Source organism: Choristoneura fumiferana, chromosome Z (genome assembly GCF_025370935.1).
Source record: "Choristoneura fumiferana chromosome Z, NRCan_CFum_1, whole genome shotgun sequence".
In the NCBI taxonomy this organism is placed as follows: Eukaryota; Metazoa; Arthropoda; class Insecta; order Lepidoptera; family Tortricidae; genus Choristoneura; species Choristoneura fumiferana.
The window spans coordinates 38,181,958-38,209,486 of record NC_133472.1 but is presented as its reverse complement, the minus strand read 5'-3'; the positions used below and the strand labels follow the sequence as shown (position 1 = coordinate 38,209,486).

General features: G+C 36.1%; 1 protein-coding gene across 2 annotated transcripts in view; it reads right to left on the bottom strand.

Moving 5' to 3' along the window:
- The window catches only part of LOC141439928 (uncharacterized), a 128,094-nt gene that overhangs the window by 7,349 nt on the left and 93,216 nt on the right, over positions 1 to 27,529 (bottom strand). For both annotated transcript variants that reach the window (XM_074104394.1, XM_074104403.1), the window contains 4 exons: positions 22,121 to 22,204; positions 7,564 to 7,702; positions 6,814 to 6,888; positions 2,034 to 2,159 (listed from right to left, as the gene is read on the bottom strand). In XM_074104394.1, the coding sequence (XP_073960495.1) occupies positions 2,034 to 2,159; positions 6,814 to 6,888; positions 7,564 to 7,702; positions 22,121 to 22,204 (424 nt within the window). The remainder of the gene's footprint in view (positions 1 to 2,033; positions 2,160 to 6,813; positions 6,889 to 7,563; positions 7,703 to 22,120; positions 22,205 to 27,529) is intronic.

Below are 27,529 nucleotides of genomic sequence, written 5' to 3'. Positions count from 1 at the left end.
AATATGGGAATGTATGTGATGGCCTATGTCGGTACTGAAACATTGCAGCCACTATGCTATGCTATGTTATGACATGAAATTAACTGAGTAATGGGAATTATGTGATGGCCTATGTCGGTACTGAAACATTGCCAGCATTATTTTCATCGATATAATGTTATATGTCGAAATGTGATATTTCTGTTTCTGAAACAGGGTTAATCCAACTTACAAAGATTTGCAATGTTATATTTACCTACCTACGAACTAAAATATAAAAAAATAAATGATCGCGAATTAATTATAATAAATTTTATTACTGTTTGTTAGTGTTTCGGAAGTGCTTATTTTTATGATATTTATAATTTCACTTTTAGCTTTACACACATTATGTACCTACTTGCAGCTCTGTTTGAAAATTAGTGCAGTAAATGGATCGGGTTAATATTTATTATTTACTCCATACTTACCCTTCTCGTTTTATAATATGGAAAGAAAGTAGGTATTGAGAATTATCTTGAGCATTTTACTCGAAGGTTTGCGATAGAAAGGGTCGATTGCGTGACGGAACCCTGATCCTGCTGTAGTCGATTTGATTGAAGATTCCAGCAAAGTCGAGGACGTTATTATTTGCCTTCCCGGGCCAACTAAGCTGAGGAATGTGTACATACATACATACCGACACCCAACCTTAGTATTATCAGTCCGAAATCACATTTGACCTAAATTGTGTTTGATCAAATTTTCGTAAACTAACTTATCATCAGGTGAGATAAAAGTAAGAAATAAGAAACGTTTATTATTTACCTTCTACGCCGATAAAAATAGAGTCGTGTTCACATATTTTGATCAAATTTTTGCTAAATAATAAAAAAAACTCGACTGTACAAGTGGAATGTTTATACAAAATCTAATCACGCAACATATTCTATCTTGCAGTAATAGTTCACTATATATTCACTATACATTTTCTTATAATAATACTATTGTAATTTAAAATATATATATTTTTTCTATACACGAGTACTCCTTTCTAAGAAAGGGTAATAGAATTATTATATTCAATGTAATATGGTTAGTAATAATAACGCCGAGTGGTTCGTTTTCAGCGGACTATAAAAGGTCGCTATCTAAAAGATTTCATCTCGTTCCTTTCGGGCTGGCTTCATTACCAATAAGTGATTTGGGCCGCGGATTGAGTGACTTTTTCTACCGTATTACAAGTAAAAGCCCAGACACTAAATAGCAAAAAACGTAACTTTACCAACTACCCGACCCAAATTGACATCAATTGATACCCAGTTTGTAAAAGTTAACTGAAATTTAGTGGTATCTAACATTAGTTCAGACACTATAGCGGATTTTCGGATTGCAAGTTGAACTCAGGATTCGAAGCAATGTAAGTAAATAAGGCGAACGAGAGTCTACCGAGACGAGTCGATGTTGTAATCTAGTACACATACAAATCACATTAAGTAAAATTTTATATTTGTAAAAGACAACTTTTAAATATTGTACCTTAGGCTAATCGTTACCTTATGAAATGTGGTGGTCCATGTAGTAAGATCAGTACGTTTGCGAATGAGAAAATCATATTTCATTAAAATTTGGATTTTACGAGCAAGTGTGATGAAAAATAAAATAAATACTTAATTGATAATTATCACGGGAGAAGTAACACCAATAATTTACTTAGTCCCAAGTTAAGCAATGCTTGTGCACATACTTAAATAGATAGATACATACTTAAATTGTGGAATAAACTTCCGTCAGCAGTGTTCCGGACAACTATGAGACCGGGGCTTTCAAGGAAAGGGCTTATACTTTCTTAAAAAGTACTCATTGGCAGTGACGATCAATTCCCATCAGATGACCCCCTTGCTCGTTTTCCTCCTTCTCTTAAAAAATCATATTGCGTAACCAAGATTCGTGAACAAACATATACAAGTATCCGCTCCGAGCGGTGATCGAATTCAAACTTAGCTTTGTAGTCAGGTTTTCCCTCCAACCACTCGACCACTGGGTTACCGAACTGTTGTCAAAAAGAAACGCACCTGGTTTTTCTGCTTCCTCGGTGAGTTCGGCAGCTAACTCCGGCGCTTCTTCGATACAGCTTTGCTCGTCCGGGAACTGGACGTGCTTCTTCACTGTCGAGCGGCTCGGTTTCGATAGCACCGATGCTGGAACAATGCGAACGTCAGGGGACACCGAGGAGAGTTGTGACAGAGGGGAGTAGTGACAACGTCAATTTCCGGAAACTTATTAACTGCTAGCAAGCTTGCAACAGCACGCGTTTGATACTTCAAGATTTTAAAAAACACGCACTATTGCGAGCTTGCTAGCAGTTCATATCCAAAAAATAGACGTTGTCACTACTCTACTCTGTCACAACTCTCCTCGGTCTCGCCCTAAAACAGTTCGCGAGTTTGGAGAACATCTAACAAATTCACATGGATCCAGGTCCTTATTGTCCAACACACATGAAAGCATAAAGGTAGTTCTACGAGCGTTTTACCCGCTATCAGTTTCCTGTCAGTTACCTCATACAGCTTCATCTCACGACAAGATTTACCGACAACACATATAAATGTCGACTAAGTAAAACAATTCTTGTTCCACAAAATACGAGTATAAAGGTATCATTAAATTCGGATACAAATAATTCATTGTCACTCGATATATTCTCACTGACAATAGTCACGTTGCTGAAATAGGAGCCTGCAAGGCTACTACGAAATTTGAAAATCAAAGTTCTTATCTACCGTCCCGCCGACACTTATATTATATAATATGAAAGTGAGAGGGACGGTACGATACGTAGTAGCCCTGCAGCTTAAATTTTCGATTCGTGAGTCGATGCTCGACCATGAACAATAGAAGCCTGCGATGTTCTTTCAATCTATTATAAGTAGGATTATATTTTTTAATTCATTTTCGATTTGTAAATGGCTCGCAGATGTTGCGAGAAATTCCTCTACCTTTAAAGGGATTAAATAGCGGCACTCAAAGTATTCAGGACCTCGCTAATGAATAATTAAAATATATTGCCTTGCTTTGATTCCATTTGCTATCCGTTTGCAGCTTTGTTTACATTTTTATACTAAACAATATGTGATTTCACTTAAGCTTATGATGTTATCGAAACTCACTTTGCATTAACCAGTTTGAACAGTGTTTAGTAACTACTACTAACTAGAGAATTCTATACACATAACAAATAAATAATAATACTTTATACACGTCAACCAATTGGTTATATGTATAGATGTATATATGTGTACATGTTAAGATGTTTATAATAAGTAGTGTCTTATATAGATGGATGGATGGATGGATTGTTTTGCTATTTTTTGTGGAAGTATTACTCATTTGAATTTAATATTATCTTAATGTACTTATTGTAATTTTTTCCTGTACCTACCTAAGTTAAGTTTTATAACTTCATCCTAACCTAACCTAGTTTCTAAGTACTTACTAATGTTTTAAGGATGATTTTCTGTTCCGAAATAAAGAGATTTTGAATTACACATTGACGACATGCTGTTCTATTATGCAAGGTTCCTTACGTTTGTAATTTATACCAAAAAACAAAACCATCACAAAGTAATAGCACCAGTCATGGACAAGAACCAATACCGTTTTTTTCCGCTAACCCAAATTTTAAGAAACGGACCCTACTTTTTTTAAACTAATAACACTGATGTTCAAACTGATGATTTTAACTAGTGAAGTTCATGATAGTGAATATAAGGCATTGAATCCTTGTTGTCCATTACTGGGTATTACTGTGCTTAACATGTCCGTCATTGGCGCCGTGACCCTATAAATGCAAAACACGCACACAATAATACTTTCTCCACGACCAATGTGGCGATTGCATGTCGTATTATTTGCGGAAGGGAAAACGCGTGGTACCATCATTGGTCGAGCTAGAGTGCTTTGTGATGTCTCCTTGATTTTAAAATTGAGTTGACACGATTCGTTGATAGATAGGCGACGCTAGTGAAAACGCGTTGCAGAAAAGAAAAAAGAATCCAAGCTTTTATAGGGTTTGATACCTCAAAATGATATACGTATAAACAGAACCCCTTATACGTTCACTCGTTCGTCTATCACAGCCAATTTGCTCGGAATCCACATACGTTTTGAACCGGTTCAATATTAGCATACGGAAACTTAGCGAGCTTCCGATAAAGGAAGTTTAGTATAGGTACGTAGTTTATCGGCGAATGCTTAGTTCGGAAACTAGCTCAAATTCCGCTCTTTCAAATGCTACCTGCCTTGATATCGACCTTTAGAACTGGAATGCTTAACTCTCTAAATTGTTTACTGGAGCCACTCTCGGCAATATACATAGTAGCCGAAAGTACTGCGGCATAAATAAAACTGCTATGGGTTCTTCTGCGATATAGGCCTAGAGTCTAGTTCAGAATAAAAAAACTGTTACTCCAGCTGTTTTCCAAACTAAACTACCCGCACTTGATTTTGTTTTTGTTCTGGTACTTTGCCACACCCACACAGTAGATACACAATATATGTATAAGTAACTGAAAATACCTAATGCTACAGTTATTATTATATTATACTCATATGAGTAAAAATAAAATGTTGTTATGTCGATACCAAAATATTTTAAATCATTCATTCAATTTACTCCGAGTCATTTTTCCGCGTTAAGGCAAAGAGTGAAAAGCTGCAAGCTCATTGGGTGATAATACATTTCCTGTTCTCGGCTTTGAGTTTATTTTGAGAAAATTTTTAAGTGTTCACTGAATAGGTAAAATGGCAAGGCACGTTTAGGCAAAAATAATAACTTACGACACATTTGCAAAAGTACGCCACTCGAAGCAGTTTAAACCTGAGGTCGCATTGCCTAACGTTTCTAATACTCGCGATCACAACACGCAATATAGACCCTCTTTTCGAAACAAAACGCTACTAATTTGTTTTCTGTAAAGGTAGGTTTCTCTCCGACCTTGTGTCGGCGCTAGGCTACCCGGTCGTCAAATCCATATTCAATGCATGAATACAAGTAATTAAGCAAACACGGCTATTTAAACCACGCGCTGGAGGCAGTTGAGTAAGTAAAATCCGAGAACCGAATTCCACCAATGGATTTACGTTGAAAATGGGTCAAAGAATAATCCGGATTTAGCCGGTTAAGTTTTTGTTCCATTTTTTTAAATACGTAGCATTTTTTAAAATGCGTACGGGGGGGGGCTGGCCTGGATTGTTGTGTGAAGATATCAGAATATCAGTATTATAGAATTTTGAATCGGTAGCCCAACATCCTGGGGTGGGCACTAGACCCGGGCCCCCTCTATATACGCCTATACATAAACAATAGTAGATTATACAACAAGAGCAAACAATGAGCCATTTTACCCAAGACGTTCATATAGGGCCAGTACAGACGGACTGCATTACAACCGCAACGTAACTGCGGACTGCCCATACATTTCAATTTCAGTCAGAGTGCAGTTGTGCCGACTGCAATCGAACTGCAGCGACAAATGTATGGGCAGTCGGCAGTTGCGGTTGGAATGCAGTCCGTCTGTGCAGGCCCATAGCCACCCGAGCTGGTACGAAAAGGCAGGAAAGACACCTCGAGGGGGAAATGGGTTTAATGCCCGAGTTTTACACTGCTTTTCACTTCGATTGAGAGGAAATTAAATAGCAACAGTGGAAACAATTGTTAACTCGTACTTACTTACTATGTAACTACCTTTTATTTTTCATGCATTTCTATATAATTATACATTTTTAGTTCTATTCATTTATTTTGCTTGATTGGATTGATATTTTAGATTTATATAAATTAAAAATGTTTTGTTTTGTGGCTGTTGGTCTGATTTACTTGGTCTTAAAATCAAGTACCTATTGTAAATAATAAAATAGAAAAAAATACTTTGATCTATTCAATATTAAATTAATCGATATACTGAACAGATTAATTATTTTGCAATAGGCTATAGGTTTTCACATCACTAAATGTCTGTGGTCGGGTTAATGGTGTCTTTGTGTACACTTTTTATAAATTGGATTGAAACACAAAAAGCACTTTTTTTTATAAAACGTGAGTTCATTTTTTTTACTTAGTTTTGCATAGCTGCTGAATTCTGTTAAATTCTATTCTATCATTTTTGAATGTCCATAGAATGGACATGTTTTTAAGCTAGTACGTAAGCTAAACAGTAGTCTTGTATTTTTTTTACACTGAAATAGGTCAAAACTTGACCAAAGTTTACAGGAAAAATTTACCTTCAAATAAAAAAAAAAGTTTTTTTGCATCTGTAGAACTATCCTTAATTATTTTCCAACAAAATTAAATGCAAAATATAATCAATTACGAATGTCACAACTCAAAATCTTAGTGTAAAAATGTAGGTACTCATTTGAAAAAAAATCAAAACTTACCTACTATACCTACCTATCTGTACCTACTATAGTATTTTTTATATATTTGGATAGATGACATACATCCGTCCATTCATACATCCATTTCCCTTGTTAGTTTGTCGTACTACTTACGGGACATCCTGTATAAACTAATAAAAAAAATATGCCGGAGTTGAATGCGGAGGCAGAGGTAGGTTGCGTTTTTCAATTTCTGCACTAATTTGTTACGTTCCATTACATCCCTAGTAATAAATAATCAATTAGGTACAGTCAAGGGCATAAATATATATACAGCCATAGCGTCAAATATATGTATACATCGACCTTATGATTAGTGGCATAAAGGTGTTTAGATTATTTTTGATGTCTTGGTAACGTACATATATTTATGCCCTTGACCGTACTTATTTAAGTATAGCTTTCATAGGTACTTACTTATAGCTTTCGTAGGTGCTTCAGAGAACTCTTCAGGGTCATGCCTGCTCGGCATGGGGCGGCCTGTCGACCGAGCTATTAACAAAAACACTAATTATTGTTAAGCCCCGTTTGTAAATCATTGAAAGATCGTGCAAGTGTCATTGTCTAGAAGCGCTCGACCAATTTATATTTATAAAAGAACTAGTGTGTACCCGCTGCTTCGCACACGTAAATCATTAGATCTAGCAGCTGAAGTTCCCGTGAGAATTCTCGAAAATTAAATAGTGGTTTTCATTGACGTTCCATTAAAACTCATATCACATTTCATGACTCTAAGCCTAGCGGTTGTTGTTCCGAGATTTTATCTCTATCCCGTGGAAATATCGGAATAAAAAGTAGCCTGTGTTTTATACCAGATATTCAGCTATCTACATACCAAATTTCATTTAAATCCGTCCAGCCGTTTCAGCGTGAAGGAGTAACCAACATACTCACTCACTCACTCACTCACAGACTTTCGCATTTATAATTTTAGTAGGATAACGTGACTTGATAACTGTAGCGCTAGTTCAAGCCCTCACACTCTTGCATATAACAAATCACTTGGTTATGGACTTGGGCGTCAAAACAGCAACTCAAAACGGGTCAGCCAGCTTAGCGTCGTCGCCCCAAGGTCATCGTCGTCTCGACGTCGTCGTCGTAGCCCCTACTCTACCACTAGTTCAAGCACTTACACATATTTAAAGTATGCACGAGCGACTCCCTCACCTATAGACTTAGGCGCCTCAGAGAACTCGTCGGGGTCGCAGCGACTAGGCATGGGCCTGCCGGCCGAGCGCCGTCGTCCGCCCGACGTCGTCGTTGCAGTGTGTTGCGCGGCCGCAGTATACTGCACTGCCGCCAGGTCCTACGTAAAATAAAAAAGTTTTTAATAAAAATACCTTTCAAATAATAATAAATAAGTATTTAAGGACAATTGACATCAATTAACCTAGTCTCAAACTAAGCAAAGCTTGTATTATGGGTACTAGGTAACGGATAAACATACTAATATAGATGAATACATATTTTAATAAATACATGAAAGTTTTTAACTTTCCATGCTTGTAAACTTCGTATTTATGCTGGATCTAGGCGACATAAAATGACTTTTATGCTCTAGTGCATAAAGTGAAATCTTCGTCTAAAACCAAGGCAATCAGATGTAAACAGCCACAAACAAAGAAGCATTTGGATATATTTTTTAATTTATATAAAACTAAAAATCAATTAAATCAATCAAAATAAATCAATAAAACAAAAAATATATAATTATTATATAGTAATGCAAGGACAATAAAAGGTAGATAGTAAGTGAACAATGTTTCCACTGGTGTTATTTAATTTCCTCACCATCGAAGTGAAAAGCAGAGTGTAAAACACGAGCATTAAACCCGTTTTCCCATCGACGTGTCTATCCACCCTCGCCGTACCGGCTCGGGTGGCTATGAACGTTTCGGGTGGAATGGCTCGTTTTATGCTCTTGTTGTACAATCTACTATTTAATAATCCTGTCGTTATTGTTTTATGGCGAGATCTACCCTATTATTATCTCTATTCTCCAAAACCCTTTAAAGATCTATCTCTTTGGGTTAAAAAATAATTACACGTCAACGTCACGAAAATTTTGCTGCGGAATTTTCATTAAATTCAATTTGAATTTATTAATGAGCAGATACAAAAATTTGTCCGATTGTGATGAGTTTGGCATATAATTATGCGCCATTGTTAGCGTTAGCGAATGGCTGGTAATGTTATTAAAAGTTTAAAATTTAATTATAATATGATTAAGAGTTCCTACAACATAATTATTAAATGCGCAAACCTAAAACACAGTAAAAAACCGTTTTGGATTACGTTTTTAGTTTTGGGTTATGTATTCTTGTTTAGAGGCAAATTAAATATTTTTCTTTATTGTTTCTGTTCCTTAAACATAGTTGCCATTTGCCGCTAACCATTGTTCCTTGTAAATCGTATTTTTTACCCCACGGGACAGGCCTGCCTAGTGTGGGGGTCAGTACAAATGTATTCTGCGTCTTTAATATTTTTGGATATAAACTATTTGTATCTTAGGTTTAGCAGTTGAATGGAAATCCCGGGAAATTAGATCGAGGATTTCATTTACGTTGAATACAAAACAACGGCGTAAAATTTCGTGCTTCTAATTCTTCCTTTCTCAACAACGTCGAGGTTGAACCGCTAAGGTTAATAATTTAAAAAATACAACATATGTACTTTAGTTTCCTGTTAACCTTAGCGGTCTCCCGATACCGACGACACTTAGATAAAAAAATATTAGTAGGTACTTATACTAAATTAACTTACTCTTATTTTGCGGGAAATCAGCATAGTCCCCGCGGGTTAGGGATAAACGAATTCTTCGCAGATGAAGTCGCGGGCAACAGCTAGGTAGTGCATAATTAGGGTTTCCCGACTTTTGTTGGTTAGGTTATAGCGTAAAGGAGTAATAAACACTCTCAAACTGTCACCATACAGGTATAATAAATAAATATTAGTAAGATTACCCTCGTAGTCATGCGATCGAATGAAAGATCTAGATTTAAAACGCTTTAACAATAACCTAACCTCACCAACAATAAGTTGGAAACCCCCCCCCCCGATTTTGTCACTTCAAAGTTCAATATCTCAAAACCGGCTGAATCGATTTTGATAAAACATGCCTAAGAGCCATCGTTAGAAAACCTGCTTTCAAATATAAACAACCTCTTTAAATTCGGTCCACCCGTTTAAGAGCTACAGACAGACAGCTTTTTTGCGTCGGGGGTTAAAAAGAACCGCCCAAAGCCCTTTTAGGCCGTCTTACATACCTTTGTTCAAGTCCGGAATTAGGATAAGGCAAAGAGAATTTAAATAGGTACGAGTACGAACTTATTGCCAATGGTTTTTGGGAAAACAATCTCTTTTAAGAGCGTTTATACCCGCTGAGCTAGTTTTTCTCGATTTATCCATAAAAAATTAATGAAAATTAACAATGCGGTCTGATTAATTCTCATTAAATTTTTATGGAATTATCGAGAAAACTAACAAAAATGCAACGTTGCCAGCTGAGCAGGTATAAACGCTCTTAGCAGTGTTTGCTAATTACCGTGTCTAAATTTAAGCCTTTATGACAAAAAATAGCGGTAATGGTCACGGAGGGTCGCTTCGCTTATATCGATCGTTAGCTAAAACGTCGCACGCCCACATAACACAGAAAGCCATAACTACAAACGGAAACACATCCTAATTCGTATCTTGACACGTTTTAGCAAAGTTCAAAACAGCATGTGATAATTCCGAGTTATTGCTTATTAGTTTTAAATGGGTCTGCAGCGGGCCCGCGTTCGAACATTTACTTCGTCACGCACACGGACGCGTGCAGGTGCACGCACACACGCACAGGTATAGGGTTATCGTAAAATAGGGCGGGTATTCTCGCTCATCACGCAACAAGCGGAAGATAAAGGCAAACAAGGCTACGGACGTAAATCGGAGTTAAATATTTGGCATTTTCATTACGGGCCATCCATAAGTACAGACAAAGAAACTGAACCATGACCCGGGGTGGAACCTTTTAACAATCAATTTCACTATGATTTCCTTGACAAAAGTATGAGATGTCAATATAACATTAGTAGAGCAAAGGTCCACTACGGTTCCACCCTGAGTCACGTCATGATTCTGTTTGTTCGACTGTACGTCACACCAATTAAGATCATTAACCCTCGACGAAAAAGAGGGGTGTTATAAGTTTGACCACTATGTATGTCTTTGTGTCTGTCTGTATGTCTGTGGCACCGTAGGTCTTAAACGGGTGGACCGATTTGATTGTTTTTTTTTTATTTGAAAGCTGGTTTTCTAGCAATGGTTTTTAGACATATTTTATCAAAATCAGTTCAGCCGTTTATTAGATACTGTACTTTGAAGTGACAAAGTCGGGGGTTTGGTTGGTATTAGCACCCTCTCCCTTGTCACACCACACGTACTCGTATTGCTATGAAATTTGCATTTTTTTGTTCCTGTGTCACAACCGCCTGACCTCCCCCCCCCCCCCTGGATGTGTGACGTAATTTCTACTATTCTATTTCATGGGCATTATTATTTTATCGACTAGTTTTTGCCTACAATTTCGTTCGCGCATGTACCTAGTAAAATTAACGATAACGAGTTCCATTCAACCAGTATAAACACTTCGTATGAAAGTTAAGCATAACAACAAGGTGAATGACTTTTGAAAGCATTACGTTTACATAACACACATTTAGCATACCTAATAACTTTATTTGCCATAATGTTAAGGCCAGGACAAGAGTGTCACTGCAATATTAAATATAAGTAGGTAACAAACGTACGCAGGATTAAAGCCATTGCCTTGTTACACGCATATCTCTCTCTTTCTCGCATTTAAAAATATCAATCCCAGATTCAAGAACAAACATTTGTTTTATACAGAAATATCTGCCCCGACCCGGGGATCGAACCCTGTAACGGTTTTGCGTGGCAATGTGATGCCGGCAGCCACGGCCCAGAGAAGCTACTACGAAATTCGAAAATCGAATTTCATATCGTACGTACTATCCCTCTCACTCTCGTATTAAATAATATTAGCGTTAGCGGGATGGTACGATACGAACTTCGATTTTCGAATTTCGTAGTAGCCTCTCAGCTCCTTACAAACGAGTTCGCGAGTCGCGACAAATGAGTTCCGAACTTTGAATTGGGTACCTATTAACGTTTGTTTGCAGTGTTTTGTGCGCCATCGCTTTGAAGCAACCCATTGAACACTTACAAATAAACTGTTGCACATTTTAAGTGCCAGACCGCGCAAGCGAACACTGCCGAAATTATACGACCGAATTTTAGCGTAATTACACATGAAACTTTGGTCGCGCGTTATACCGTAGTTCCGCGGCTGGTCACGGCCGTAATTTCGGCGTATGCAGCGCTAGTATTTGAAATAGTACGCGTAATCAAGCTGAAGCTAAATATTGGCCGAAATGTCGGTACTTAAAACGAGCCACGGAACTTCGGGCGCGTAACTTCGGCATAGTTTATTAAAACACCAAAAGGTATTTGTAAAGGTAAAAAAAATCCGATAAGTTTTAGCAGGTTGGGTTAAGTTTGAACACCCCTATAAATGTATAAAATAAAAATTCGGTCAAAAACCTACTCTACTTATTCGCGTCTGAATGCGTAGCAGTGCTACGAAATTACCAGCTACGGCGTAGCGCCGTCCGCAAACACGGATTCAAATTAATACAGGCACGCATGAAAATAACATTAATATTTTTAATAAAATTATCTGCCCAAACCGTAGGCGCTCAACAAATCGGATAAAACGAATAGTGACTCGAAATTTAATTTAGTACTCATAGCTTGTCTTGTACTTGTATTTTTTTTTCAAAGAAAGAATGAAAGAAAGGATTAAGGGATATTTTGAAAATAAAAACTGAAATATCAAATCAGTAGGTAATTAAAGGAAATGAGTAATTTTTTTATTACTTATTGTCCTTTTTAGGGTACTTACCGTGTCCTAATGTGTAAAAGACGGAACCTTAACTGTCGCTTCGGTGTCCATCTGTCACATGGCTGTATCTTGAGAACCTTTTATTCCCACTACAACAACTATCAATAAAAAATAAATTAAACTAAAAATTAAGGGGGTTCCCCATATCACAAACGTTTTAAGTTTAATTTTATCCACAAAGTTTCATTGTCTTCCCTAAGACCGACTCACGCTTGACTCTATTATTATTCTGAGTTTGAGGTTTGTATGCGTAACCGCTGCAGAGATAGAACGAAAACAAAAAATTAGAAGGACCCTTACAAAAACCCTATTGGTACAGCTATATCTTTACACTTTAGTATAATACCTTTTCACTGTATGCTATCTGAAAATATAAAAAAAGATATCTTTGACCTCGACTGTACCTAGACCTAGTTCGTTCGCGTTAAAAATGCAGTGAGTCATCAGTGCAACTTAATTCAGTAAGCACGTAACGGATAGGACACAACCGTTGCGTTTGAAAGAATGCGTTCAACTGGTCACTATGAACTTGACTTTCTAATTAGGAACGATATTTGATTGGTTAATGGGCGTGGCTAAGCCGGCGGACATTGATGGTTCAGTGCATTATTGTATTTGCGAACGGACTATATAATTGTTCCAATCGTTTATTTAACTTTTGACAGCTCGAGTACTAATTAAAATAGTGATACCCTGATGCGTTACTGATTCGGTTTATTTTAACAATCGATTTTATTCATGAAGAAGTTTTAATCGATTTAACACATTCATATTTTGTTATTGCTCAACATTTTGCATTGTTTTATAAACATTCACAGGTGTTTAAGTTACTTTATCTTACATACTAAAATAAACCATTTATGTTAAGTTAATATGTTTATCACTTCCGACGGTAATTTAGTAATTTTGTCAGTTATGAAGCGGAAAAACTGGACGCGGTAGCGACGCCAGTTTGTCACTCACCACCAGACGCTCGTGGTAGGTATAATTAAAAATAGTATTACAGTGCCTATTTTAGTTGTTTTAACTTTTTAATCCCTAAAGGCATATTAATGTATTTATTATTTTTAAATGATTTTGATATAAAATATAATCACAATAATTTTAAATGTATGTTTTATTTATAAAATCGATTTACTTCAAAATGGTTTTTATAGTCTTTGGTCATTCATTACGAATGGGAAATCACTAAGTGGGCGGTACCCGTCCATGAAGTACGGTATTCTGTATAGTACACTGTACCGAAAATTATTGTAAAACTTCACGTGCATGATCTGTCAAAAGTTAAATAAACGATTGGAACGACTATAGTCAGTTTGATTTTACCTTAGATAATTAAAGACCGGATGAGGCTTTGACGTACCTTTACCTGCAACTTTTGCTGCTAAATCGTCCGGAGGGCGAGAAAACACGTATAGCACACTTCTACGCATTGCCGCACACTCATGTCAAAAAATTTGCGTTCCTACAATGCCTACCAAAACAAAATCGTGACACAAATGTTAAAAAACGCACACCAATAAGCGTTTTGTCGTAATCACACTGATTTTTAAACGAACACTTACACTTGCCCTAGTGATGTGACATGTGTAAAGACTGATTCAATGAGGGCTATCGTTTTTTGTCTCACTAGATGGCGCACTGTTGCGTGAGGTTTTTAAGTGAAAACAAAGTTTAGGTTAAAATCATATTTAATACATATTAAAACCGTACCATAAAAATATCGAGCATGCCACAGTGTTGCATAGTCCCAGTTAAGTTCGGAAAAAAGGGAGGACAAAGGTTTCCGAAAGACAAAACTGTCTCAAAACACAGACATTCATTGCCCCGGAACGCATATTTGCCATAATTAATTTCAGATATTGCAAAATATTCACAAAATTATTCTAATTATAAATAAACCCGCGTAGCTCACCCAAAAACTATGAGATTTGACATTTCGGAGACCTCATGCTACACGAATTCATACGCGATAGCCCTCATTGAATGGGCATCAAAAAGAATGAATGACTGAAATTCAGTTAATAATTTTTCACGAATTGTAATAAGTAGTTATTCACTGCGGATTCACCTACTCGTAATTTTATTTCAGGAACTTGTAGAAATATGATTAATTATAGATCAATACACCTATAAAGCTAAATAACAAGGTTGCTGAATGTAGTGGAGACAGCGTACGAGACGTTTTGTCGTAATCACACTGATTTTTAAACGAACACTTGCACTTGCCCTAGTGTTGTGGCATGTGTAAAGACCGATTCAATTGAATGAGCAAGTACCACTTCATTCAAAATCTGGTAACAAGTGAACTGTAACTGCGCTACCAATAATTAAGTCTGCAAAGCTAGGAATTTCATGCGCAGTGTCAAAAAGTGCTATTAGGTGCTAGCGGCCATAAAGTAATCTTTCAAATGTCGCACAAATTTTTATGAAATAGGCGGAAGCGCTACAATTGAGTTACGTTCTGATGATGAAGTTCTGAGAGGAGGCCTATGCTCTACAGTGGGCGGTATCGATCGATCTCCATAGATTTATAGATAGATTTATGAAGGCGACTGTACACTATCAGTAGATTAAAACGTAATTACAAAATAATAATTACAAACATAATTTTCCACAACATGTTTATTTTGGGCAGTATTTCCCACGCGGGCCCAGTGCGGATTGGGAACTTCACACACACCATTGAATTGCTTCGCAGGTTGTGCAGGTTTCCTCACGGTGTTTTCCTTCACCGTAAAGCTCGTGGTAAATTTCAAATGTAATTCCGCACATGAATTTCGAAAAACTCAGAGGTGCGAGCCGGAGTTTGTACCCACGATCCTCCGCTTGAGAGGCCATAGGTCAAACCACTCGGCCCTCATTCTGAGGGGAGGCCTGTGCCCTGCAGTGGGACGTATATAGGCTGGGATGGATGGATGGATGGATGTTTATTTTATAATTTATAATACATTTTCTTTTTTCATTTGTTAACACTTCGTTAACATTATTGCAAACAATATATAGTAGGATGACGGGCAAAGTGCCCAGGTAGCGCAGAGGGGAAATAGGTGTATAGGCTGATCCCGTCTTAAATTATCTACATATCTAAGGATTTTACAGAGATGTACTAACCGTCCGACTCGCACTTGGTCGGTTTACCACGAGTTCGACGCGACATTTTTCATAGAAAACATTTCAATACGACATTAAATATTAGAAAGCAGTGAGCGAAATCTCCGGGCTTGATCCGTAATACAATACCGGTACGAACAAAGCCGCCTTGTACCGGTTTGTCGGTTGCCGGTACAGAATCTGAATCGCCAGACCTTTGATCGCACCTGACACGTGAAATACCTGCCGGTAATGAGAGAGCTGATAAATTTCCAGGTAAATGCTAAAATGTTTGCGATATCGTTTTGCGTAGGCTATGTAGATGAATTTTCTAATAGAGTGATAATCCTATCCTACTTAATATTATAAATGTGAAAGTTTGTGAGTGAGTGAGTGAGTGAGTCTGTTTGTTACTTCTTCACGCTAAAACGGTTATACAGATTAGTTTATAACCTGGATTAAAACATAGGATACTTTTTATCCCGATATTCCCACGGGATAGGGATAAAATCTCTAAATAACAATAGCTGGGCTTAGAATCATGAAATTTAGTATGTAGGTAGCTGGACGTCTGGAATAACACATAGGCTACTTTTGTCCCGATGTTCCCACGGGATAGGGATAAAAACTCGAACTAATAATCGCTGGGATTAGAGTCATGAAATTTGGTATGTAGATAGCTGGATATCTGGAATAAAACATAGTAGGCTACTTTTTATCCGATCACGGGATAGGGATAAAATCTCGAAACAACAACCGCTGGGCTTAGAGTCATCAAATTTGACATGATTGTCTTTAATGTAACGGCAATGAAAACCACGATTTAATTTTCGTAAAATATTTTTGGCGAACAGCGAGGATCCGGTCAAAATAATTTGTGTAAAAAATCGTTCAACTACTTCGGTGATTGCTTCACTCTGATTGACAAGGTCAAGGTCAAGCGGAAAACTGGATGGCAAACAAACTTTAATCGATATCGATAGCAAATGTTTCGTCATTTCGTGGTTAGTCAATAAAAATTCTCGATTTTATGAAAAAAAAAAATTCTTAAAAACAAAATAGCTTTGTGTCTTATGCATCGCCCTTTTAGGAGGTCGTAAATTTATGTAAAAACGAGCAATAAATAAATTTACATTTTATAATATAATAAAGAAAAATATTATTTTTTTGCAAACCTGTGGTTTTTCCTTTTCTGTGCTGTCAAAAGCCTTGCTTTTGCCAAACACAATTCTATGATAACGTAAAGTATTCTATACGTCTTGATTTCCACGGGTTGAAAAGAAAATAAATAATAGATATAGATGTAGTGAAAAAAGTTTTTACACAGGCTGAGTAAAAATCAATCTTAAGTCAATCTCATACAGACTTTGCCGTGGGAAAACTTGTCTCACTTTAACTATAACACTTTTAAATAAAAGACTGCAGTTTGACCGCGTGAGTTTAGACTTTCTTTATTTTTTTGAGTATCTATTTGATATTAATTTCAACTTGATACTTCAACACATGTTCTTGAGGGCAAGGGTCTCGGCAGACAAGCTTTTAAAATTTACCAACCTATTTACTTATCCTTTTTAGGGTTCCGGAGCCAAAATGGCAAAAACGGAACCCTTATAGTTTCGTCAAGTACGTCTGTCTGTCTGTTTGTCCGTCCGTCCGTATGTCACAGGCATTTTACTCGAAAACTACAAGATGTATATCAATGAAATTTGGAGTACAGATGTCTTGTAAAAGCAGCTGTTTAGTTTTGTAGTTATAATAAAAAATAAATATTTATAGGGGCACACGTATAAGAAATTGAAAAAAAAAATGTTTTTTAACTCGCATCAACGCGTGGCACGTAGTTCGACAGCTCTTTTGAAAAGATAGTAAGGTTTCTCAAAAACTTTTTCGATTAAGTGAAGATTTCCGGAAATAATCGCTCCCAAAGTAGCAAAAGTTGTGCCCCCCCCCCTCTATCTTGTAAACCGTTTGTCCAAAAAATATGCAAAATACTTGCAACGAAAATTGGTTTCAATATGATCGGGTATACTGTTTTTGAGTCATTGCTGAAAAACTGAGCTTCTCAACAAAAGGATGTAAGTGCCGTGAAGATACTTGTTTTTTTTGTAATGGCTACGGAACCCTATTTTGGGCGTGTACGACACGCTCTTGGCCGGTTTTTTCCTTTGAGAATGAGCCCTAGAAACCCTCTAATATATATCGTTTCGTTCGTTTCGTTTCATGTCGTTCTTTCTCATAGTACGCGGGTCTATATTTATGTATATCTACGGTTGGCTCTGGGAACTGCTACTGACGTACACGACGAACATCTTAAACTACCTAAAACGTTTGAGCTACCCTGATTGAAACTAAAACGAACCATAGCTACCTAGGGTGACGGCACCATAAAAAGGATTCAATGCCTATAGCTCACCATTCTTGGACTTTACTAATGATAATCATCAGTCTGAACATTAGTGTTATGTTTTAAAAAAAGTAGGTAGGGTCCGTTTCTTAAAATTTGGGTTAACAGAAAAAAATATAGTAGTTCTTGTCCATGGCTGATGCCATCACCCTACTTGGTTGCAGCGCGTTCGTTCTTGAAATACAGGTGGATCGAAACCATTAATTTTGATTAGGTGACGGCTATTCGTTAACTTTATTGTAGAAGAAAAAGAATGAGCAATAGGTACTTTGAACAAAGAGAAGAGTGAGAGAAAAATTAGATATCTACACATGTGTTTGAATTACTGATGTGCCAAAGGCAAGTTTCTAAAATTGCGGAATTTTTCATATAGGATTTTTTTTGTAACTTCTCACAATTTTGTATGGGGCTTGAAACTTTCAGTTCTTTAGTTTAAATTTCCTTTATATTGTGTGAAAACTTTGAGACATTTCCTAGAATTTTTCCAACTTTATGGAAATTTTCCACAGCTTGCTCATCAGTAGAGCTACTTAGCTCCTCATAGTTAGTGATAAGCAGAGCCCGGAATGTTAGTGGCACTTTTGACCTGTCATAGTAACTTCTCACTTATCGGCTTCCGATATACATTTTATTACGATATCGATAGAGGTAAACAACAAGCTGCCTTATAGTTAAAGTGCAATCTCTTCCAGTTAACTTTTGAGCAGTAAAAACAATGAGTAGTTAACAATTTCTAATTTAATAATTTTCAGTTCAGTGTTATTTTATGTTCAAAGTCTGTTGTAGTGCTAAATTCTATTCTATTATTTGTATTCTGTATTCATTTGTATGCTAAAAAAGAATGTTCTACATAACATGATAAGTTTACGACAAATATAATTTAAATTCTAAAATATCGATCTCATTCGCTTATTTAATTTTTTAGACAGATTCAATGTAATTTTATAATGTTTATTTGCGTACATTGAATTAAACATACACAGAAGTAGAATTAAAAACGGGAACGAAGGGAAGAAACAATTAAGAATGGACGCGTTCAGTGATAGAAAATGGCAATTCAATAGATAGTATTAATTCGGTATTTTGAATACCAACCGAAAGTCCTGAATTTGAAATACGAATATGTACAATCACCTGCATTAATAATATCTGTCACAGCGAAGCATGAAAAAATATCTGACACGTCCTACCGGCTCTAGACTTAGTCGTATCAGATATTTATGCACGCTCAGTGGAGTCAGATTTTGGTGCTGGTGACTGTACGTAGTAGAAAATTACAGCTCTAAAGAATAGATTGTCGTAACGGAATAATTTATTTAACTTTCGAATGCTGTGCTTCGAAAATCGACTACATTGTTCCATTCAATAAATTTATCTGTATACTTTTACATTTCCCCATACCGATTCATTTGAAATACTCCTCATTTTTAGGCTTATGTGCTTCAGAATCAGCTAGGCAAAATGGTAACCTTATTTTTTTATATAAAACAAGTCATACACCAGCGGAAAAGGGCTGGGCATTTGCTACGAATGCAAACTTCGAACTTAGACTCTTGCCTGCCTGTCTGCCTTAAGTTTAATAGTTATTTAAGGCGTCCTTCTGCTGCTAGCAAAACTTTCCCGGCCACAAATAAACCTAGATAGATACAAGAAACAAAAACGTTACGGAACCGTAACTGTTTAAGTCAAGTCTCCCTGCACGACAATCGGTTACTAGACGGCTAAACGGCGAAGCCTTGAAGGGATTGTAACGATACCGGCAGATTCCGATATTCCCCCACGCCAAACCCGAGATTTTTAGATTAGTATGCAAATTGTAACATCAACGAGAGCCTCCAAATTGACTTCGGAAAACCTTGACGCCTCCCTCGGATCGGAATTCTCACTCATTGCTCTTCATAAATAAACATATTGGATACACGATTAGTTTAAATATTTAAGCTGTTGTCAGTTAATTAAACACTAGGAAAATATTGATTCAAACTTCAACAAAGAAGTATTACGCTGTACTATGTTGACCAACTCCAAAAGAAATACAAAAAAAAAGACATTTTTTTATCTTTTACATCTCTTTCTCTCGTAGGTAAATATTAATTTTAAGTGTTTTTGAACTCTGCTCTTTTTCCTGTTTATTGAAACAGTTATTCAGACACGCGGTAGTGTCTCAAGCCAAGTTCAAGCTAACAGAACTGGCGAGCAGCACCGTGTGGTATATTACACGAACAATTTGGAGCCACGTTTGACCCCCTCATAACTCATAAACTTTTCCATATAAACATGTCGAATTTAACTCATATATTGTGACTTGCGAGATATATGATGTGCTTCCAATTTCATAAACACGCCTCTAGCGGTTATTTAGACAGTAACGTCCAAAAATTGTCATTTTTATCACTGACTATGACCTATAGACTTCGATCATCAATACGTACCGTTCATCAAAGCCTATAATAGATCAAAACTCTAACCTAGTTCTAGATGACCTAGAAAGTTCTAATTTAGCATCGAGATAGGTAGTTGGGTGAATACAAAGGAATTAATCCGTCCATACAAGTGGTGTATCACTTACGTAGCTGGTATATAATCTGTGCCTAAGGTCTGACTTGGCTAGTTCTCATACACAAATTATTATTAAGCGCCTACTAAAACATTCGTTCGATGGCTAGTTTCTATCAGCAAGCCAAATTTTAGGAAGAATAAAATAAGAACTTACAGCTTTTGAACTTGCGAACCTGTAATTTAATTCGTATATGAAAACTAGATATTTTAAGTTGTTATAAAATATTTTATGTTGTTATAAATAAATTTTAGGACTGACCATTGAACTTGGCACCCATTTAGATCTCACTTCTTTAGTCGTTGAAGTCAACAACCAAGGCGTACGAGTATATCATAATGATGACTTGGCTGTCATTTCACATTTATGTTTTTGATGGGATACAATACACTACAATTAAAAAATTGTTGTTCTATTTGTCTAACCTGTCAACCAACATCCTTAACTTCCAAAAGTTACCTTCTATCACTGAAAATTTCAAATTTGTATTATTTAATAGCATTTGCCATCATTACCATTAAAAACAATGACTGTTCAATTGAAATTCCTTGATAGAACCAAATACCCAAAAACTACACCGCGAATAAGGTATGTTATGTAATTCCTCTACGAAGGCAAACCCGCATCATTAGCTAGCTAGTATAAACATAAACATGGTTGTTATTTGTGATTACAAAGTTTCAAAGCATAAACTGCTATAATACAGGCGGGTCTCCGGGGATGATTTTGTTATGAAATTGGTTACGCTCTCGATAATTCCGCTGAATGGAGTTGACATGGCGCTCGGCTCGGGCATACTATTGCTACGTATTTACTATTTTACTGTTATAATAGTCATGGTAGTCTAGTGATTTGACCTATGCCTTTCATGAGTCTCAGGCAGAGAATCGAACCTAAGCTCGCACAGTTTCTGAATTTTACGGAGTTAATGTACGAAATTGGGTAGTCTCGTGATTAAAAAAACTCTTTCTCAACCGACGACCAAAATTCAACGTTTATGCCCAGAACTATTAAATCAATGTGACCTTGCTACGAAGATGGCCCCTCACACCTGAAGCGAAGGTTTGAATTCGTAGATATATTCATCGATTGTCGATTTGGCGGTGGTAACGTTTCACGGTATTATCCAGCTGTATCATTCATGTGAGTAACATACACGACAGGTAATATAACTACTTATGGCTCATAGTTTGTTTATACTTTAAGCATCAATAATCCACTCCATGTGTTTAGGAGGAAAACAAAACACTCTTTATGCTCTATAGAGTCTATCTAAAAAAAGACAAAAATAGATAATTTTACTCTACAATTTTGTAATGGACGCAAACGTCATTACAGCGAAATGAAAAAACAAACGTTAATTGTAGCCTTGAATATTTCTTAAGACGTGGACATGGCATTTTATGACGTTATGAAACAATTTCTAAAATGCCAAAATAAAGGTTTATACGACTTCGAGCTCTCATTCTGAAATGATGCCTGGATATGGGAGGATCATTCTTTCACGACGTTACACATATGCATGTCTGTAAAAGGACAAGGTAGGTACATAAGTGACCAGCAAGTTTTGAAGCTGACTTACACGGTACCATCGAGTTCATCGCATGTTTGAGAGCCGGCCAAAAGATTCAGTACCGCTCTTTGAAATCTCGCATTCGAGATGGATCTCGATGGCACCGTGAATTGAGCCTCTAGTCACACTTACTCGGTCATTGAAGTCGAAGGAGGCGGTTCCTCGGCCATCGCAGTACTCTTGGAACTGCGAGATGACGCATACTATCGCGTAGATCTGTGAACAACATACAACTTTTCAATAAGGGAATCGTAAAGCCTAGTTTACATTTACATTGAGAAACCGTACAGTAAACGAACGAGTGAACGAGTTTAAAGTGGCCAATTAAGCGTCGTAATGTCAAAATTGAAAAATATTGAAGTAAATCAGAACATCTTAATTAAACAAATAATAGGCTCATCTGTCTCTACCAAAAAACTGAAAAGGGGACCTCGAAATAAATTGGTTTATCATTATATAGGAGTTTGAATGGTTAGTTAGTGTCCGACAATCTTCCTCCGTAGGTATACTCGTTCAGGGAGACATTTAAGAAGATGTGGCTCACATTATAGTTCCTTGATTATTTAGTAAGTAATTATCCTTTATACTTGTGTTACTTATGTATTGTATGTAAACGTGTGTATTTATGTATTTTATTTTATATTTTGTTTTAGATATATTAATGTTTTATATATGTGTTATATATTTATTGTATATAGTTAGGTATTTGAGGTTTACATATGCATTTATATTTATTCAAATGTTTTGCTCTATTTGTCGATCCTTGTTTTTTGATTGCTCCTCTACCACTCAAAGGTTGACTGGCTGAGATCCTTGCAGGGATAAGTCCGCCTTTGTACTTAACACTTCACTTTTTATTTAACCTTTTGGTTTTTCCTTTTTGTACAATAAAAAGTATAAACAAACAAATAAACAAACAGTATTTACCTACCTACAATGACCATACTTCTGAGGTTCAGACTTAGGTACTTATTTTTAAATTTTGACCAAGTTGCATTCCAATATATATTTTTAAATAATTGTAAGATAATAATATTAATAAAGGTATGAAAATCATTTAATAGAGCGGTTGTTTTCAAATTCTCAATTCAATTTTTATCTTGTTGCGAAAATTTGACTTAGTAATTTATGTCATAAAAGTCTATGGTCGGTGGTATTTTCTTTAGTTATTTGGGCAAATATTCGAGCGTTTTGACCGCGCGATCAAACGACAATAACGTCCCACAACGGAAAGATAAGTCTCAAGAATTTTTATCACGCTAAATTCAGCATCGGTATTGTCTTCAATTTTTATATAAAAAACAACCCTGGGCATTACCTCTTTTAACAACACCTTCGAAGACACCAATGACAAAAAAAACCGCTGCAAAAACGCTGAATATTCGTCCATTTATACATGTACATCGGTAGAACTATATTATATACATATACATAAGAATATGACGCGGGCGGTTTATTTGACTGATTATGTATTTGTCTGACCTTTGTGTATTTGTTTTAATTTTAATAACTTGACATGTAAAATTTAATAAAGATATTTTAGAGTAAAAAAAAATACATAAGAAAACATTTTTTTTGGGTTTATTGGGTTATTCCCATTTTACTAGAGGTTATCAATTCGGTTGTATTTTTTTTATGTTTGTTACCTCAGAACTCCGTCAATTATGAAACGATTTGAAAAATTGTTTTTTTTTCGTCCAGGAATGCTTTAAATTAGGTCCAATTTAGGATCTGATGATTGGATCCTAAGGAAATCGAGGGAACTCTTCAAATATTGTATGGACACCTATGGTAATTTCAATATATTTAGTAGTAACTCGTGCATTTGCTCTAGAAAATCATTATTTGGTGAAGTGGAGCTGATGATGAAGACCACATTTGATCAACGGAGTGACTACTCAATGACAAGTACTTCCCGGGGTTAATTTCAATTACTTTGACACTGATAAGCAATTTATGCTCATCGTAATGCATATGGTGAAATGGAACGGGTGATGAAGCACCAGGACTCCTCAATAATGAACGTCTTTGCATCGGAAAAAGCAATTTTTCGTAAAAGGTGATGAGCAGTTGACATTAAGCTATTGTATCATAGATCTTTTAAGTACACAAAAAGCGTGAAAAAAAAATTAACCGACTTCAGACTGGTACAAAATTATTTTCATGGTTTTTTGTAGTCGGTTAAATTTTTTGTTATAATTTTTTTTATTTTAATATTTTGTGTGTTAGGTGTACAGTTGTGAGTAAACTATATAAAAAAGTCAAAATAGCACAAGGGCAGATAGATGTGGTTCCCTTATCCAACTACGGTCTTTGTGCTGTGATCAAAGCTAAGTATTAGGCCGTATTAATTATAGAATCGAGCTCGTGTTATTCTCGCAATATTCAATTTGCAGTGATCATTAATTATAATGTGATCTTATAGTATTAATTAATTCTTAGTTGGTTTTATTTGGATCAATCTAATCCACAATAGTGGTTATGTAGGTAGTAAAATCTTTTTGCTTTAGAATCACTCACCTATTACACCGCTTAAGAAAAAGAGGGGGTTATAAGTTTGACCGCTATATGTGTCTGTCTGTCTGTCTGTCTGTGGCACCGTAGCTCTTAAACGGGTGGACCGATATGAAAAGGGTTTTCTTTTATTTGAAATCATACAGTCAGACAGACAGTCTTGAAATCGAAGATGGTTGATCGATACTAAGCTATGCTCCAGATTGCTATGGTTATTTATAGCTAGTTGTTAAAAATAAAAAATCTTTTACTTTTATAACTATTCGAAGAATCTATTCGAATATATATGATTATATGATGATTCGAATAATAAATTTGATCAATGGATGGTGAAACAGGGGGTTAGTGTAGGTAATATTCATAACTAAAATAATCAATAGTTAAATATCGAATAATTCATTTTTAATGACTGTCTGGTTTAAAATTTTATCAAAGTCAATAGTTAGTGAATAATTCAAAATAATTATCTAAATATACTTAGCTGTTTCACCATCCATTAATTAGCGTTAACCGACGGTTAAATGTGATTCCGTCTCCGTCTATTTGAACAAAACAAATAGAGACGGCATCACACCTAACCGCCAGTTAACACTAATCAATGGATGGTGAAACAGCCCCTTAATGTTGTGAAAAAGGAATCCATCCAGCATTCGTCAGGCCAGGAAAGGTAAATTGACGCTCATGATGTAGGCAGTCAAATATGTGGTAGGTACGTCAACTGCAAAGATATCGACACGGCCAAAGTTACAAAAATATGTACCTATGTGCATAAAGTCGTGTATACATATTTTTGTAACTTTGCAGTTGACTGTACACTGCACCATTCTGCCGTTGATCAACGTTTGCATTGTTCTAAAACAATTATGACGATAAAATGTGGCTGTCAACTTGAAAGTTCGACTTTAAAGACTTATTAATTTTATAGGAAATTGTTTAAAAATTGATAGACCACTTATTTAGCTGACCGTACCTAGTTTTATATTTTGATATGATGTATCAACATTTTCATGAAAAGGTCGAACATACAGTACCCGGCGATAAAGATTGCACATCGGTCTTCGGAAAAAGACAATTGGCTGTTCACGACGATTTTCGCACACTGGCCATTTCCATCAATCATCGTATTTACTAAGTGACGTTTTTTATCAAATAAATACATCGTGAGGAAACCTGCACAAACCTGCGAAGCAATTACTACTGCGAAGCGAACTACGGCCCAAGCCCTCTCATTCTGAGAGGGGGCCTGTGCCCAGCAGTGGGGCGTATAATAGGCTGGGATGATGAATGAATGATGAAGTTTGATAATACTGCACTTACATGCATATACACGGAAGGAATTTAATGAGGCCGCTTTCTTAGTAACCGTTTAATTTTTGCCTGATTATTTTAATAAATATTAGTGCAGTGCCACGGTAGATTTCTATAAAAATCATATTGGCTCTGTGCACGACATCAGCGCCACCTAGCGTCCGCAACTTTTATGGCTCTGATGCTCTGACGTTTTGAAATTGCATCGCGACATTGTGACAAAAATCAAACCTATAACGTTTATAATACCTACAAAATTACTGTGATACCGTGATTTGGGTGGACAAAAGGATGTGAATTCATTTTTGGTCATTAAAATTAAGTGAGGTAAGTAAAACTTATTAAAAAAGTGTGTTTTATTTTCGTTATGTCAGGGTTTGTTTACTTCATATTTAGTTGTGCTTTTACTGTAAAACGAAAAGATAAAGCTATCTTATTGGTTTCTTTGAATAAAAGTAAAATTATATAATTGTTCTTTTATCGCCAGTAATAAATTGAATATCGTTTTCAGATCAAAATGAGTATCATTTTGAAGACCGGTTATGTGAGTATCACTCAATATAAAATTTCAATCACAAACCGTTTTATAAGGAAAATTGTTGCTGGACATGTCCGAGATGTAGAGGAATTAAGAACAAAACACAGTGTTCAATAATTCAAGTGCGCATCATAACACAAACATCTATTACTAAAATTAGGTAGTTAAAGTCTATACAAATTGCTTTGTTAATGACAGATTCATATGAGAATGACAGATGACAGCGCCAGAACTATTTCTACTTTTGGCCACCATGAGCGCTGCGATAGATTTCATCACCCCCACCTAGTACTTCGCATCCTCCCAATAGTTTGTTAGTCAGGAGTCATTCTTTTAGATTTTACAACGTAAAGGAATTTGTTTTGTCTGTTTTGTTTCACACGCATGGTAACTAATGACTATAAAACAAAACTTGTTTTAAAAATATAGGTACAAATCATTATGATTTATGTCCGTAGTATAATAAAAGCAACGGAATACAAGAGCCACAGCAGACTCGGTTAAAGAAGAAGGCAGTTTATTACATATGGAATGGGGTGGTATGAGGGTTGTTTTATAATTTAAGTTTGACGCAAATATATGTCTGGCTGCGGCATCGTAACTCTCAAACGGCTAGACCAATTTAGATGCGGTCTTTTTATACGAAAGCGAGTTTCGTTGCGATGGTTCTTAGGTATATGTTTCATTAGAGTCGGTTTAATCATTTTTGGGATATTAAATTTTCAAATGATAATGTTTTTCACCTTTTTTAAGTTAGTTTTGATAAACGTAGAACACTTAGGGGCTGTTTCACAATCCATTGATTAATGTTAACTGACGGTTAAACGTGATTTCGTCCTCCCTATTCGAACAAAACAAATAGAGACGGCATCACATTTAACCGTCAGTTAGCACTAATCAATGGATGGTGAAACAGCCCCTTAGTGTACTTAAGGTTTATTGTAGGTAGTGCCACGAGAGTTGAAGTGAATGATTACACACACAGCTACAACATTTTTGACATTTACTCATTCATTTTTTTCATTCTCCTTTTGTGCGATCAGTTCTTTTTGTGTCATCATTCGCTTTAACTCTCGTGGCACTATCTACGACCTACTAATCGCCAAGTAACGAAGTCCCTAGCGATTATGTAATGGTTTCCACGTTAGACCCGTCTACCTTTAAGATTGTTTGCGTGTTCC